We start from the raw sequence: 18,746 nt of genomic DNA, 5'->3' as shown, positions 1-18,746 counted from the left end.
TGAACATCAATAAAAATGTATCTGATCTAAGCAAAATCAAAGCCTGAGGATCCAACAGAAGCCAAGGTAAGGACTTGTTTTTAATGCTCCTTAAACTTCTGATTATGACCTGGTCTGAAGCTTAATCATGTTGTTCACAAACCTAGCAAGAACAGAAGGAAATTATTGATTCTGAACTCTTGGTAACACTGTTCTAGACCAACAGAGACCCACAAAGTGTAGTTAGCCGATTTAGCATCAAAAATTCTTCTGAGGAGCATGAAATATATTACTTACTGCTGTTCAGAGTCTGTGAAATGTAGATCGAGCTTCAGCTGGAAGTCCACTTCATTCAATGCCTCTTCCACCTGCAAAGCAAGTGAAATAAGTAAACAAAGATGGTCTCCTCAGTATATGAATTGTGAAAAAACATCTTAAGAATGTTCTCAAATTTATTTTGTAAAAATATAAATTCTTACTAACTGATGGAAATGTCTAACTCATGACTGCTTTGGATAGGGATGAAGATTCTCAGAAGGCACTGAAAACCTCATTCTTGGGAGTGGAAACCTGGCAAATCCTATGGAAAGAGCAAGTCATCTCCTACATTACCCATGCACCCACTCCTAAGGCAATAGTTGCAGATTTCACAATGGCCTTATCTGCAAACTTAGGACCAAAGTCCTTGACCATGAGGAACTGCCTTGCCTTGCCTTCAAACAAAGAGAATTGTTTGAAGGCAAGACAAAAAACTATCACTGCTAACTGTGTCATTACTAAAGGAAAGTCAGGGCAAACGAGAGTGGTTCTGCACTGGAAGATTTTCTGTTAAAAATAACTGAGCATTATTTCTCTAAAGAATAGTAAATTAGCATATTCTCCAACCTAATTAACCTCTTTCCTCACGACACCAGGAGCCTGAAAGAAAGAACAGATGTGAAAATGGTCAGCCTGAATTATGCAGTAATTGTTAGATACAAGGTTGGTGAGCATTATGGCAATGGTGTGCTAGAAGGTTTCAGTTCATGTCAACCACGATGTGTTTAAATATGGATTTCAATGGATTTATTATGATTAACCTTAGAAGTTAGGATAAATGCATACAATCGCTTTTATCTGTGCATTTAATCACAGAAGATTTTTTAATATGTGAAAAACTGTACTACAGCAGAATTCAGCATGTGAGACAATGAACTTGCCAACGTTAGACAGAAATGATATACTGATTTTTCTCTGTTTCTTTAAAAAATTAAGATAATCACAGTCTATTGAATACAATTAAGGTTTTTTTTTACCTATTAAAGGCATCCTCTGAAAGGTTAACTGTTTCTCTTTCTACAAATGCTGCCTGACCTGCTGAATGTTCTCAGCATTTTCAGTTTTAACTCCAAATTTACAATAATTATTTTAATTTACTCATTGTATTTCAGAGGTTTTATGAGTTTAAAGAAACAACACATTTGAAAGGATTGTCATCAACAAGTGCGAACCAGTTGGAAAGAGATAGATAAAAATCAGAATTAAATTTATTATCTCCGGCATATAGCGTGAAATTTGTTGCCTTTGCAGCGGTAGTACAATGAAAAACATAATAGAAAAAGTGTGAAGGTTAAATTGAATAAGTAGTGCAAAAATAAAAAAGTAGTGAGGTGTTGTGCATTGGTTCAGCGTTCGATCAGAAGAGGGGAAGAAGCTGTTCCTGAATTGTTGAGTGTGTGTATTCAGACTTGTGTATTTCCTTCCTGATGGCATCAATGAGAACAAGCCATGACCTGAGTGATGGGGGATCTTAACAATGGATCCTGCCTTTCTGAGGCATTGCTCCTTTAAGATGTCCTGGATAACTACAGAGGCTAGTGCTCATGATGGAGCTTACTTTGATCCTGCGTAGAGGTCACCCCTTACCAAGAAGTGAGGCAGCCAGCTAGAATGCTCACAATGGTACATCTGCAGTAATTAATGAGCGTCTTTGCTGATGTACCAAATCTCCTCAAACTCCTAATGAAACATAGCTGCTGTCGTGCCTTCTGTGTAGCTGCATTGATTTGTTGGGTCCAGGATAGATCCTCAGAGATATTGACCCTCAGGAATTTGAAACTGTTCACTCTTTCCACTTCTGATCCCTCTATGATGACTGGTATGTGTTCCCTTGTCTTACCCTTTCTTAAGTCCACAATCAGTTCTTTGGTCTTACTAACATTTAGTGGAAAGATGTTGCTGCAACACCACTCAACTAGCTAATATATCTCGATCCTGTTCGGCCTCATGTCATCTGAAATTATGCCAATAATAGTGATTCCATCAGCAAATTTATAGATGGCATTTGAGCCACACAATCATGGGTATAGAAAGAGTAGAGCAGTGGGCTAAGCATATATCCCTGAGGTGCACGAATGTTGATTGTCAGCAAGGTGGAGACATTACTTCCAATCCACACAGACTGTGGTCTTCTGGTTAGGAAGTCAAAAATCCAGTTGTAGAGGGGGGTAGAGGGTCTCAGATTCTACAGCTTTTTGATCAGAAACATAGGAATAATTGTGTTAAACACTGAGCTATAGTCAATAAATAGCATCTTGAAAAAGATATTTCTATTGTCCAAGTGATCCAAGGCTGCGTGAAGAGCCAATAAGATCGCAGTCATTCTGGATCTATTGTGGCAATAAGCAACTTGCAATGGAATCAAATCTTTGCTGAGATAGGAGTCAATTCTAGCCAAGATCAACCCTTGAAGTCATTGAGGCAGCTCACCCTGCTCTTCTTGGGCACTGGCATAATTGTTCCTCTTTTGAAGCAGGTGGGACCTTTCGACTGTTGCAATGAGAAACTGAAAATGTCCTTAAACAACCCCCCCAGCTGGTTGGCATAGGTTTTCAGAGCCCTACCAGGTACCCCATCAGGGCCTGTCACTCAGCAAGAGTTCGCCATCTTGAAAGACCAATCCCAAGTTCTAGTGGCTTGTAACTTCAAAATTCAACATTCCCTTCAAAATTCAGTTGCAGATACAATGAGATCTCTATCACCAAGACTATAATTATCAGAGTTTTCACATATTTGAACTTACTGTGAGATCTTAACACTACATATTATTTATTTTATCATTTGTGCTTCAGCTTTTCATTCATTTTATTTGTTCTGTCTATGGGTTAAAATCAGTATATCACGTAACACTGCACAATTTGTTTAAGATCTCACTTAAGAGACTGGTTATCTGTCATTTGCTATGAGCCCCTTCATTTCACTATTACAGGGGATACAAACTTTAAAGTGAGTTTAGAATTAGAGAAACCCTCATTTGCTATTATGCAGGGCAAAAAAATTAGTAGATATGCAAATTGGCTATAATCTGATACAAACAAAACTTTGTTTCTTTGTTAAATTCATAGTAGAATGCAACACACAAAAGAGAAAATTTAACATCTATAATAAGTTCTTATATTATTTTAAGCAAAATCTCTAAGTTCTAATGGGCCCCAATAATCCATTTGATGTCAGTGCAGGTGCTGATACTGGGACCTGCAAAGAAAGAGTTAGAACCAAACATGTCCAGTGAGCGAATAAATTTCTGGATATCAATCCAAAATCCAAAAAGGGAGGAGAAGATGGCAGCGCGATGCAGTGCGTGCGGCTCTCCGGTGAAATGATATCGTATCTGTTAAATAGGGGCCGTGGACAATTCTGATTTGATGAAGACAGACGTGAGAAGCAGAGGAACATCTGGAGAAATTCTGAAATGTCTGGTTTCGCTGCTGTTGTTACTGTGCAATCGAGAATCTCTGGAGGGAAGGCCCCAAAATCCCCGGCTTTGCCTGCTGCTAGCGACAGAGGCTGAGGTAGAAGTGTTCAGTTAGAGATGGCGCTCAGTACTCAGTGTCGGAGGGCTGATCAGAGCTCGAAGTTTTCAGATGACTCAGAGTCGGACTGTGGTCGGGCATGGCAGGGAGAGTTTTCTTCCTTCTCCCATCTGCGTGAGATGTGGGACTTTCGAGAGACTTTGAACTTTTTTACTGTGCCATGGACTGTTCTTCATCAAGTTATGGTATTGTTGCACTGTTGTAACCATATGTTATAATTATGCGGTTTTGTTAGTTTTTCAGTCTTGGTCTGTCCTGTGTTTCTGTGACATCACCCCGGAGGAATATTGTATCATTCCTTAATGCATGCATTTCTAAATGACAATAAAAGAGGACTGTGTGTTCTCATAATCCAATCTAAAATTCAGAATGGATTCTCCCATCTCTACTTGCCAAGATTGGAACAGTAACTATAAAGATTGATTTGAAGCTAATAATTTACTAGAATTCCACAAGCTTGGCTGACTTTCTGTATTATGCATCACATCATTATCCCCTATCAAGTGTCACAGTCTCTTCGATTCATGGGTGCAGAATCTATCTCTGAAACTCGTCTGATAATGTTACCCATTATAAAGCACAGTTTGGTAAAACGCAACTAGTTTGTGATTCACTGCTTTTTCTCCAAATTCTTTCAGTAATTCTTTAGAAAGAACATTAGTATCTCCATTTTATTCATTCCCATTAATTTTAAAACACTTAAATTGATTTTCTTTTCTTTTTTTAACAAGAGCAGATTCATCTATGTGGGTCTCATCAATCAGCAGTCAAAACTATTTAAAATGCTTTTCTTTTCATTGCATTTATGAGGCAATATTGCTTTCTTCCTTTACTGGCTCTTCTAATAAGCTTTTGATATATTACTCCACTTACAAAATTTGAAGGAGTTCAATCATATACCCATTGAAGGCTTTATTTCTCCATTTACCCTTCTTTTCTCCACATGCAACTTTAAAACAAAGTCAAGCACTCCTAATTTCTATCTTTAGTGGGGCATTTCTCCCTTCTGAAAGGGAGTGAATAATTTGCACTGTGAAAGCTACAAAGTCAAGCACTCCTAATCTCTATCTTTAGTGGAGCATTTCTATCCACTGAAAGAGAGTGAATAATTTGCTCTGTGAAAGCTACTGTATTAATGCAGATAATATTTACTCTGTTCATGGTATTGAGGTACCTGAAACTTAATAAATATCATGATGTAGAGGATAAATAAAAGGGGCACACTCAATACTTGAGGGACTATATCTTTCACTGCTATCAGGAACACTTCCTGTTGACAGAACAGTCCAAAAGACAAACTCTTTTAATTGTGGCAATGCTAATTAATATGCAGACAATTATAGCACATGTATTGATAGACAACAATAAAAGAAAACAGATAATCTCAGAGCTGGAGTAAGTGTTGTCAGAAACAATCGCCCATGAAATATAATCCCAAAAAATCTAATTTGTGAAGAGCATTGTACTAGAAGAGAATTGATTCAATTCCATCAATGCTAATTAATTATATAAATCATTCATGTCAAAAATATTACAGAGAATTATTTTTAAAGCATCCAGACTGTTATGTACCTTTGTAGTTTGTTTGCATTTAACCTCAGCTTTGTCACCACTGTAAATATCAGAATTAATTATTTCATTACAAGCAGACAGTCAATTATTATTTTTAAAAGACAGATATATTAACAATCAGTTGAACATAACCAACTTACATGGAGGATAAGCAAATACTAATAGAAGGAACAAAGCTATTAAAGAGAATGGGAATAAAAGCAACAAAACATAGGCAAGACTAGTTGCCTTATTATTCCCAGTGTTTTCATACACGTCATAAAAAGCTGACATGAGCCTGTACAATGATAATCACTACCTCAGCACGGCAATATGATGACCACTTTGCACTACAACCAATTTTGCTTCTTTGTTCTAATTGTGGACTTTCTTGTATAGTTTTGCATCATTTATCTTTAAAATATGTTTTTTTTTTGGTGACTATGTGTATCTGATGCTATGCCTGTGATGCTGCTGCAAATGGATTTCTCAATGCATCTGTGCAGGCATGGTGCTTAGTAAATTTATTGCCACCAGCACCAAGGTTCAGGTAAAATCATTGTATTGCTTACCATCCATACAGATCATTTCATTACAACAGTGTACTGAGATAGTACAGTGGAAACAGAAAGAATGCAGAATAATGTGTTACAGTACAGAGAAAATGGAGAGCAGGTAGACAATAAGATGCAAAGTATAACAGAGAAGATTATAGGATCAAGAGTCCATCTTATCATACCAGGGGACCATTCATTAGTCTTATAACAGTGGGATAGAATCTGTCCTTAAGCTTATTGGTACAAGCTTTCAGACTGACAGGCCTCCTGCCTGTTCAAAAGGTAAAGAATAGAGAATGTCCTTACGGATGGAGTCTTTGAATATGCTGGCTGCTTTCTGTGACGGTGAAATGTGTAGACAGAGTCCAAAGCTGGTCTGTTCCTCTGATGTACAGAACTGTGACCACAACTCTCTGCACTTTCCTGTGGTCTCAGTCAGAACAGGTGCCATACCAAATTGGGATGCATCCGATAGGATGATTTCTTTAGTGCCTCGATAAAATTGGTGAGGGTCAAAGGAGACATATCAAATTTATTTCCAAATTCCTCTCAACCCTAGAACTGTTGGTGTTCATAGAAGTATGTACACCACCCCTCTTTCTGAAGTCAATGTCATGATCTTTTGCTGACATTGATAAAAAGAATGAAATAAATTCAATTCGAACTTCTACATGCACTTACTTGTTCTGACCAGTTGCCTATTCAGTATCTTTCACTCTTGGGGACTACTGTACCACTTATTCCTGGCTTCACTGTCCAGCTTTTCAATAGGACAGTTTCTTCTCTTGTTTCCACTCCAGAGAGCCACTTTCTATCTTGTATTAATTGATCATCTCAATCTATATCCATCCACAGAAGAATATTTACAATTTAAGGCAATTATTCAAAATGATTTTTTTGGTAATCAACTTTCTCAGGTATGCTTGTGCTTCAAGAGGACAACAGTTCTGCATGCATGGAAATTGTAATGCTTGCCTCTCACTATTCGCTCACTTAACGCAAGTTATTCATGAAATCCTTTGGTCAGGTAGCTGGCAGAAATGCTTGACGAAGCAGACTATGTAAGAGCCCAGTTCTAGCAGCAGCAAAATGAATTATTTTTTTAAAAAGAATTTTGAACAGTTTGCAAAGGAAAAATAAAATCATAGTAAGATAATGGATAATAATTACAATGGCAATATTACATTTGTCAGATTATATCTATCAGGATGCATGATCACATTCACTGCTTTCTGTGTACTGAATCAATGACCACCAACTGGAACTGGAGATGCAGCTCGACAACCTACAGCTCATATGGAAACTGAGGAGGTGACTCATTGGGCTGGATGGCCAAATTTTGCTCCTATGTTTTATGGTCTACTCACAATTGAGAATATGAGGAAAAACTAATTTTATTAACATGTAACAACTTGTTTTATTAGTTCCTCTGGGTCAACTATCTTTCATCCAAAAACAAATCACACATGGGTAGGAATATAATCACATCGTTTTAATCCTTGCCGAAAAGACAAATAGCCACTATTCCATCACGCAACCAAAAACTTTAATGACCTGTGAACATTAAACAAGGTTAGAATTTGAGTCATAATGACCAATTTGATTCTCAATGAAGCCTGCCATTGGAGATATATCTAGAGAGATTCCATACTGCTACAAATACATCCTGTTGGTGCCATTTTCCTGTACTTGCCTGGCAAGAAGCGTGGACTTCATTTGCAATGACCTGAATTTTTTTATGCTTAGGTTACCAAACTCAGACGTGCCATTGCTTGAATGTACCGAAAGCTGGCAGGCCACAAACCGGGTAAAGGAAGGTGTGGTAGCAAGGGAGTATGGTTTCACTTTGGAGAGAAAAAAGGAATTACAATAAAATTTATCCAGCTCCTTAACTTCAGTACTCACCTAAAAATTCAAAGTTATGACAAATGAGGATTCAAGCAAAATCATCCCTCTGGTTTAAAGAGAACGGAAGAAAAATGGTACAAAGAAATGGCTCTTCCTAAAATAATCTAGCTGCATGTAAATGGACTTGATTTATTTATAAAGCACAAGTTGCAAGATGAATAAAGACAGCCAAAGGCAATGCAGGAACTAAGTGCTGACATTTTTCAGCTCCAAAAAGCAATATATTGCTTGTATAACCTTCCTATGAGGCAGTGCCTCCCACTACTGCTAAAATATGGTGAATAATGGCAAATACTAATTGCCTGTGTTCACAGAAGTAATATTGCATCATACCTTATGAACTGAACTTGCTGCCAAAACTATGTCATTCTTCATCTGAAAACATATTACTGCAACAAAAAGCGAACTAATTAGTCAGTGAGATTCACTGCAATAACAACAAAATATCAGCTTAATTGCTATTTTCTATATACCAAATATAGCAAAGGCCATGAGCGCTGGATATCCAATTAGAGAAAATCAAAATCTACATAGAGCAAGGACTGACAGTGAAATTTCTACTTTGTCCTGTCACCATTCATCAATTTGATGTCCCTCAGTAATCCGGCAGGCATTCGATGAATGGTTAATCTATGATTGTATCTTGCCAAGCCTTAAGAACAGAAAATAAAGTTGCCACGTTGATCAACTTACTGTCTGAGTGTTCTATTTTCTAATATACTTGCGATCGCACATATTTGTTCTGCAGTTCCAATTTGGACTGCAAAATTGTATCTAAATGATGACTATGGTCTGGATTTTTTCCTTTTTCTCGTCATATATAATTATTTTATTATTTTGAGAATATAGTTTATTCATAAATATATATAGAGGAAACATAATGCAATCAGGGAGATTGAAAATTTGGCTGAGTGCTGTGATACCAACGACCTCTCACTCAATGCCAATAAGACCAAGGAACTGATCATAAATTTCAAGAGAGGGAAGTCAGAGGTCCATCAGCCAGTAATCATTGGAGGAACAGAGGTGGAGAGGGTCAGTATCTTTAAATTCCTGGGTGTCACCTCTCAGAGGACCTGTCCAAAGAAAGCATGACAGCTCCTCTACTTCCTCAAGAGTCTGTGGAGATTGGGCATGTCATCAAAATCCTTGGCAAACTTCTATAGCTGTGTGGTGGAAAATGTTCTGACGGGCAGCATTACGACCTGGTATGGGAACACCAACGCCTTTGAGTGGAAAATCCTACAAAAGGTAGTGGATTCAGCCCAGTACGTAATGGGTAAAACCCTCCCAGCCATTGAGCACATCTACATGAAACGTTGCCGTAGAAAAGCAGCATCTGTTATCAAACATCCTCACCACCCCGGCTATGCTCTTTCCCCGCTGCTGCCATCTGGTAGAAGGCACAGGTGCCTCAGGACTCGCACCACCATCAAGAACATTATTACCCCTCAACCATCAGACTCTTGAATGAAAGGGGATAACTACACTCATTTAAGGACTCTGTTATATTGTTATTTCATGCTTGTTATTTATTGCTATTTATATCTGCATTTGCACAGTTTGTTTGCAGTTAACAGTTCCTGATGTTTATAGTTACCATTCTATAGATTTGATAAGTATGACCACAGAAAAAGAATCTCAGAGTTGTATGCAGTGACATGTACGCACTCTAATAATAAGTTTTACTTTGACTTTATATTCACCAATCAATAGCTTCTATTTACAATGCATCAAGGTTATTCCTGTATCCTCTCTGGTACATATACTTGTGAATTTTTTGTCACAAACAACACTGGGACGAGCTACAGCCCCATGTCTCAAAGTGAAACTAAGAAATTTCACAATAAAAAATGTAATGAGATAGTTATGATAACCAATAAGTTAGAACATGAACAACATATACAGTAATTGCTATGTTTTACGCATAAAGGCATGAACATAAGCAGCTCCAAGAAATTATGTGTCAAAGTTTAATCTTAAAATTATTCGGATGCAGCACTGGGCAGAAACAATGTTTTGCCTCTGGAGTTAGCACAAAGTGTTATCAACGATCTGCATAACATTTTCAATAAAGCTTCTTTTTCCCTCAAATTTAATTTAAATTACAGAGCTGGTCCCTCTCCTTAATTGTTTTCAAAGCACAAAAAGCACTAATAGAATGATGTCCTAGATAGAAACCATAGAAACCATAGAAACTACAGCACAAAAACAGGCCTTTTGGCCCTTCTTGGCTGTGCCGAACCATTTTCTGCCTAGTCCCACTGACCTGCACACGGACCATATCCCTCCATACACCTCCTATCCATATATCTGTCCAATTTATTCTTAAATGTTAAAAATGAAACTGCATTTACCACCTCATCTGGCAGCTCATTCCATACTCCCACCACTCTCTGTGTGAAGAAACCCCCCCTAATGTTACCTTTAAACTTTTTCCCCCTCACACTTAACCCATGTCCTCTTTTTTTTTCTCCCCTTGCCTCAGTGGAAAAAGCCTGCTTGCATTCACTCTATCTATACCCATCATAATTTTATATACCTCTATCAAATCTCCCCTCATTCTTCTACGCTCCAGGGAATAAAGTCCTAACCTATTCAACTTTTCTCTGTAACTGAGTTTCTCAAGTCCTGGCAACATCCTTGTAAACCTTCTCTGCACTCTTTCAACCTTATTTATATCCTTCCTGTAATTTGGTGACCAAAACTGAACACAATACTCCAGATTCGGCCTCACCAATGCCGTATACAACCTCATCATAACATTCCAGCTCTTATACTCAATACTTTGATTAATAAAGGCCAATGTACCAAAAGCTCTCTTTACGACCCTATCTACCTGTGACGCCACTTTTAGGGAATTTTGTATCTGTATTCCCAGATCCCTCTGTTCTACTGCACTCCTCAGTGCCTTACCATTAACCCTGTATGTTCTACCTTGCTTTGTCCTTCCAACGTGCAATACCTCACACTTGTCTGTATTAAACTCCATCTGCCATTTTTCAGCCCATTTTTCCAGCTGGTCCAAATCGCTTTGCAGGCTCTGAAAATCTTCTTCACTGTCTACTATACCTCCAATCTTTGTATCATCAGCAAATTTGCTTATCCAATTTACCACATTATCATCCAGATCATTGATATAGATGACAAATAACAATGGACCCAGCACTGATCCCTGTGGCACACCACTAGTCACAGGCCTCCACTCAGAGAAGCAATTCTCTACTACCACTCTTTGGCCTCTACCATTGAGCCAATGTCTAATCCAACTTACCACCTCTCCATGTATACCTAGCGACTGAATTTTCCTAACTAACCTCCCATGCGGGACCTTGTCAAAGGCCTTACTGAAATCCATGTAGACAATATCCACTGCCTTCCCTTCATCCACTTTCCTGGTAACCTCCTCGAAAAACTCCAATAGATTGGTCAAACATGACCTACCACGCACAAAGCCATGTTAACTTTCCCTAATAAGTCCCTGACTATCCAAATGCTTGTAGATTCTGTCTCTTAGTACTCCCTCCAATAACTTACCCACTACCGACGTTAAACTCACCGGCCTATAATTTCCCAGATTACTTTTCGATCCTTTTTTAAACAATGGAACAACATGAGCCACTCTCCAATCCTCCGGCACCTCACCCGTAGACAGCGACATTTTAAATATTTCTGCCAGGGCCGCCGCAATTTCAATACTAGTCTCCTTCAAGGTCCAAGGGAACACTCTGTCAGGTCCCAGGGATTTATCCACTTTAATTTTCCTCAAGACAGCAAGCACCTCCTCCTTTTCAATCTGTACAGTTTCCATGAACTCACTACTTGATTCCCTCAATTCCATAGACTTCATGCCAGTTTCCTTAGTAAATACAGACGCAAAAAACCTATTTAAGATCTCCCCCATTTCCTTTGGTTCCGCACATAGCCGACCACTTTGATCTTCAAGAGGACCAATTTTATCCCTTACAATCCTTTTGCTCTTAATATACGTGTAAAAGCTCTTTGGATTATCCTTCACTTTGATTGCCAAGGCAACCTCATGTCTTCTTTTAGCCCTCCTGATTACTTTCTTACGTATTTTCTTACACTTCTTATACTCCTCAAGCACCTGATTTACTCCCTGTTTCCTATACATGTCATACAACTCCCTCTTCTTCTTTATCAGAGTTGCAATATCCCTTGAGAAGCAAGGTTCCTTATTCCTATTCAATTTGCGTTTAATCCTGACAGGAACATACAAGCTCTGCACTCTCAAAATTTCCCCTTTGAAGGCTTCCCACCTACCAACCACATCTTTGCCAGAGAACAACCTGTCCCAATCCACGCTTTTTAGATCCTTTCTCATTTCTTCAAATTTGGCCTTCTTCCAGTTCAGAACCTCAACCCTAGGACCAGATCTATCCTTGTCCATGATCAAATTGAAACTAATGGTGTTATGATCACTGGAACCAAAGTGCTCCCCTACACAGACTTCCGTCACTTGTCCTAACTCGTTTCCTAACAGAAGATCCAATATTGCATCACCTCTAGTTGGTCCCTCTATATATTGATTTAGAAAACTTTCCTGAACACGTTTTACAAACTCTAAACCATCTATACCCCTAACAGTATGGGAGTCCCAATAAATGTATGGAAAATTAAAATCCCCTACCACCACAACTTTATGTTTCCTGCAGTTGCCTGCTATCTCTCTGGAGATTTGCTCTTCCAAGTCTCGTTGACTATTGGGTGGTCTGTAATACAATCCCACTAATGTGGCCATACCTTTCCTGTTTCTCAGCTCCACCCATAAGGACTCAGTGGACAAGCCCTCTAATCTGTCCTGCCTGAGCACTGTTGTAATATTTTCCCTAACAAGCAATGCTACTCCCCCACCTTTCATTCCTCTGCCTCGATCACATCTGAAACATCGGAACCCTGGAATATTAAGCTGCCAGTTCTGCCCCTCCTGTAGCCAAGTTTCACTAATTGCTATAACATCATAATTCCACGTGTCAATCCATGCCCTCAGCTCATCTGCCTTCCCCGCAATACTCCTAGTATTGAAATATATACATCTCAGAAGATTTTTACCACCACTCACAACCTTTCTTCAGTGGATTTGCTTGAACTTTTAACATCATTTATTTTCACCCCAGCCACACTGTCAGCTCTGGCACTCTGGTTCCCATCCCCCTGCAAATCTAGTTTAAAGCCTCCCCAACAGCACTAACAAACCTCCCTGAAAGGATATTGGTCCCCCCCGTAGTTCAAGTGTAACTCGTCTCTCTTGTACAGGTCCCACCTGCCCCAGAAGAGGTCCCAATGATCCTGAAATCTGAAAGCCTGCCCCTACACCAGTTCCTCAGCCACCTGTTCATCCTCCAGAGCATCCTATTCCTACCCTCACTGGCACCTAGCACAGGTAGCAATTCTGAGATTACCACCCTTGAGGTCCTGCTTTTCACCTTCCTACTAAGCTCTCTATACTCACTCTCCAGGACCTCCTCACTCTTCCTTGCTATGGCATTGGTACCGATGTGCACCACGACATCTGGCTGGTCACCCTCCCACTTCAGAATGTCATGCAATCGATCAGAGAGATCCTTGATGCTGGCACCCGGGAGGCAATTAACCATCCTGGATTCTCTGTCACGACCACAGAACCTCCTATCTGCACCTCTAACTATCGAGTCCCCTATCACTACTGCTCTCCTCTTTTTCCACCCTCCCTTCTGCACTGCAGAGCCAGACCCAGTGCCAGAGATATGGCTACTGCAGCTTGTCCCAGGTAAGTCATCCCCCCCAACAGTATCCAATGCGGTATACTTGTTGTTGAGGGGAATGGCCACAGGGGAACCCTACTCTGCCTGCCCTTTCCTCTTCCCTCACCTGACAGTGACCCAATTTCCTGTCCTCTGCTCCTTTGGCGTAACTACCTCCCTGTAGCTACGATCTATAATCTCCTCATTCTTCCGAATGATCCGCAGGTCATCCAGCTCCCGCTCCAGTTCCCTAACGCAGTTTGTTCGGAGCTGCAGCTGGATGCACTTCTTGCAAGTGTCGTTGTCAGGGACACCGGAGGGCTCCCTGACTTCCCACATCCTGCAAGAGAAGCATTCCAACATCCTGCCTGGCATTCTCTCTACTCTAAACAATCTGAACAAAAAACTTACCGGAACCTAACCTGGCCTCTGCCTGTTCTCGCCGAAGCCTGTTTGAGCCAAAACCGTCCCACTCTGACTCAGTCCACTCCGACAATGGCCGCTGTATATGGCGGTCTGTTTTTAAACCTTGGTGCGCTACGTCACGCGCCCGCGCAGTGCAGACCCTTCTCCCCTAGCAGTGTTTAAAAAAAACCCGACTTTTTCTACCCGATTTCTTCCACTCTTCTTCTCAGCTGCTTGCTTCGACTGAAACAAGAACTGAAGTTCTTAAGGACATTTTATCCACACCATTCAGTCATCCTCTCAATTCTTAAGCAGAACTGATGGCTGAATAGAAAACAGGAAATGCCAGTATTATTCAACAGTTATGCAGCATTTGTACTGGGAGATGCAATTCTTCAGGCCGAAGAAATGGATTGGGAACAGTTAGAGATTAAACATTTCAAGTTGCAGAGAAGAGGAACAGTAAAACTGTTGATGGAACCGGTGAAAAAAAACTGGTAAAGACTGGTGAGTAATAGTCAGGGACAGTGTAAATAGGAGAGGATGAAGAAAAACTGAAATTACCACAAAGAGACAGAAGCAATATCTGTGATGCTGGACGTGCAAGGGTGGAATGGATAAGTATCTATAACGACTCAATTCAATATTCAATACAGAAAGCTATAATGTGCTTATTTATTCCTGTCTGTGGAAAATTCACAATGTTTACAGTGCTCATGAAGCTCTCTAAGTCGATAATGGACACCTCACCATGTGATTGACCATTGTCATATCATAAGCACTCTTTTAGCACAGGTTGTTGATCTGTGTATCCATCTCAGAATAGACATGCCAGTGCTCAAACAGCCAAAGTGCAAAAGAAAAGAACAAATCATGCAAACAATACAAAGCAAGCAAATTCACATTCAGAGCTAAAGTTCACGAAAGTGAGTTCACAGCCATGAAGCCTGGCATCACTGCAGTGGTCCAGGAGCCCATTAGTTTTAAGCATCAAAGAATCAAATTAAACAAGTGAACACAACAGCACACCCACAATGGGAAGGCAATTTCGAGCAGTTGGTTGTGCTCCAGCAGCATTAATTCACTGGACTTGCCAGTGCAATCTTACTAGGGTCCATAACACTTCCCAAAGTTATAGTGCTGGGGCAGATCCAATTTTGAGGAGTTGACTCAAGCAGAAACAGGGAAATAATTTTGAGGACTTGAGTTGCCATTGGTAATGCTAAAGACACAATGAAGTAGTGTTAACAATGTTGTATTATATCTTCAGTGTTTACTGTTGATACTAGTGGAACAGAATTTCTGAAACAGAATCTAACAAGCTGCTGTTATTGTTCAACGCTGAACACCAGGGACAAATTTCTTAGCAGTTACCCTCTCAAGTAATTATTCTGTTGATTATAACAAGCAATTGTGAAGTATCTTGAACTTCTTTTTTAAAAATAAAATTAAAATAATGGAATTAAAGCCCAAAGGAGCCATCAGCTTGACCAAAATGAGGCTATATGAAGGGTTATTTAATAATCAGGATGTTTTGGGAAGCTCGAGTACAGCTCTGAAACCTGAAGTACTTTTAAAAACAGAAATAAAACTGCCAGCTTCAGACAGAAAGAAGCAATGGCTGCAGATTGATGAGAACGTTTTGAGCTGAAATCGGACCACATAATCCACATGGCTCGGCATCAGATCTGACAGAAACCCGAAACAGTCCATTCTACAAGAGTTTTCAGCACAACCAAACAAGACTGCTTAAAAGAAGAACCTTTCTAAACCTAAGATTCACAAGACAAAAAATGTGCCTCATCAGTTATTACAGGCAGAAAATAGATTGCATAGTTCAGTTTTTGCATCCAGTATGAAATAGAGAATCATTTTTATCTGGATTAAAACATACTACTGATAATTTCTATGTGTAACAGCACCAATCAGAACAAGTAGAACTCTTCCAATTATGATATATGCAAATTTCTCTGACATTTCCCAGAATTAGATGCACATGTTAATTGTCATTATTTGAAGTTCTTCAAAAGCTCTATTAGTTGTAATTGAAATAAGTATACTAGTTCAGTGAAGCTAATGTAATTATCATGCTTAAGTACAGGAAGGCCACATAATTCACAAAAAAACAGCTTTGGCCTTACATCACAGCGTTGCCACAATGTTGCCTTAAATTGAATTTTAATATGCCAAACAAATACCACAACTTGAGTGTACTGTACAAGGTCAGATATCACCTTAGGGCAATACAGACTGTCTCAGATCCTGCAAATACAATATTTGATGCCATTTTTGTGGAAGGAGTAGTTGATATTAGCTTTATATTGAATTCAGCTGGATTCCTTTGGATATTGGATTTCCTTGCACAATTACTTTATTTTGAAAATCAAAGTAATGATGAGACAATCAGACTCCTCTGATTTGATAATAAGTTTTCTAAACTGAGCAACAACTCAGATGCCTCCGAACTATATTATCTACATTTGCATGATTAACTTGTTCCCAATGTGCATCTTCAACTAGAAGTATTTCATAGTGGTCAATTTCTTCCAGGATAAGTGTACGATCATAGTACCACTCTTTGAAATTCTCCCCAGGACCACTCTATATCTTTCCATTAAATCACTGAGCAGTTTCACCACATCTGATGGATAAGGAAGAAACTGGAGGGTTAACATATGAGGAAGGTTTGACCACTCTTGGACTGTATTCCTTGGAGTTTAGAAGACTGGGGGGGGGGGGGAGACCTCATAGAAACATTTCGAATGTTGAAAGGCATGGACAGAGTGGATGTGGCAAAGTTGTTTCCCATGGTGGGGGAGTCTAGTACGAGAGGGCATGACTTAAGGATTGAAGGGCACTCATTCAGAACAGAGATGCGAAGAAATTTTTTTAGCCAGAGGGTGGTGAATCTGTGGAATTTGTTGCCACGGGTGGTGGTGGAGATCAAGTCATTGGGTGTATTTAAGGCAGAGATTGATAGGTATCTGAGTAACCAGGGTATCAAAGGTTATGGTGAGAAGGCGGGGGAGTGGGACTAAATGGAAGAATGGATCAGCTCATGATAAAATGGCAGAGCAGACTCGATGGGCCAAATGGCTGACTTCTGCTCCTTTGTCTTATGGTCTTATGGATGAGGATACCAAATGAATGAAAGCAGATTCAGCATCATCTGACAGTGTGGGCACCTCCAAAACTACTTTAAGCTTGGTTGGAATGCACAAGGTTGATGTGAAAAAAAAAACTTCTTGCCTCCACAATTTCATTTTACAGTCAAGACAGAGCACAAAAACAGGCCTTTTAGTCCATTGCGTCCATGTCAAGTTCCTATTTTTTACAATAATACTACTTTATTCTTCCCACATTCCCTTCATCATCCCTAATCCTCACTCCCAGATAGAACCACACACCTACACACTACGGGCAATCTATGAACAATTAATTTAACAATCCACATATTTTTGGGATCCAGAGGAAAACCAGAGCAAATGTGCAAATTCCACACAGGTAGCACCAGAGGCCAGATTGATGACTGCTCGCTGGAGTGCTATTCTGTTAGCTGTGCCACTGAGTCACCTTCCTCTTTTTCGTCACTGCCCCATGCTCTTTGTTTCTTTTAACACACATAGCTCAGTGTTCATCCTACTCTTGAAATGCTTCTTCTGGCTTTTCTCAAAAAACGGTATTCACTAAATCCTCAGTTGAAATCCCTTATCAGCATTTTTTTTTTGGAAAAATTCTAGTGTAGAACTTATTCCAAATGGCATATGCTTCCACCAGTACTGCCCAAAATGCATATGGAAGGTAATTAAATTTAACAAATGTTCATCTAAACATGTGCCAAAAATCATTCCAAATACCCAGAACAATAAAAGCAATTGCACAATCTGGGCATGCAAGAATTTCTTTTACCAGCAGTAGAAAATGCTCTGTTTAAGAATCTAAAGTGATCTATCCTTATTTGACATTGACACCAACGAACTGATTCAATAATTAATATTGCTACGGCAGTCAGCCCACTCGTCTGCCCACATCATTCAGTGCTAATTTCAATTTATCAATTAAAGTCACTGGCATCCTCGAACATTTATCTTGTACCAAATCCACCATTTCATCACAAACAAGAGAAAATCTGTAAATGCTGGAAATCTAAAGCTGCGCACACAAAATGCTAGAGGAATGGGGCAGGCCAGGCAGCATCTATGCAAAAGACTAAACAGTTGATGTTTCAGGCCAAAGCCCTTCATCAGACTGAAAAGCAAAGATAAACAACCTGATAGCATGAGCATCAAATTTTTGAACTTACAGTAATTATCCACCCCCCCCGCTGCTTCAACATTCCTCATTATTGTTTCCCTCTATCACCTTATCTTCTTATCTGCCCAACAACTCCCCCCATTCCCTTTGTTCCATGGTCTTCTATACTTTCCTATCCGATTTCTTCTTCCTATCTGTACTGTATAGCTATTGTATAATATGGGACTACTTTATGCTGTAGGGACACGTCATTGCATGCACTATGAGGCACGTATTCAGCATGCGTTATTAGGCGCATATTGATCTGTACGTGTGTGTTCAGTTCAGTTTCAGTTAGTAAAGAACCCTGTTAACTTAGCTCCCGTCTTCAGCGTTTTTGTTTATAGTTTTGTTGTGTAACCCAGCCACATACACAACAAATTGGCGACGAGGTTAATGAACCTACATCGTATCGGAACGCTGTGTTTTAATTGATAACAACGCTCAGAAGAAGAGCA

General features: G+C 39.6%; 1 protein-coding gene across 2 annotated transcripts in view; it reads right to left on the bottom strand.

Moving 5' to 3' along the window:
• Positions 1-18,746, bottom strand: part of fam135b (family with sequence similarity 135 member B) — a 392,129-nt gene that overhangs the window by 134,097 nt on the left and 239,286 nt on the right. The window contains exon 5 of one of the 2 annotated variants that reach the window (XM_072259585.1): positions 277-347. The exons of the other annotated variant lie outside the window; for it this stretch is intronic. Coding sequence (XP_072115686.1) covers positions 277-347 — 71 coding nt within the window. The remainder of the gene's footprint in view (positions 1-276; positions 348-18,746) is intronic. 2 annotated transcript variants of the gene reach the window in all.

Source organism: Mobula birostris, chromosome 1, assembly GCF_030028105.1.
Source record: "Mobula birostris isolate sMobBir1 chromosome 1, sMobBir1.hap1, whole genome shotgun sequence".
In the NCBI taxonomy this organism is placed as follows: Eukaryota; Metazoa; Chordata; class Chondrichthyes; order Myliobatiformes; family Myliobatidae; genus Mobula; species Mobula birostris.
This window is presented reverse-complemented; position numbering and strand designations above follow the sequence as displayed.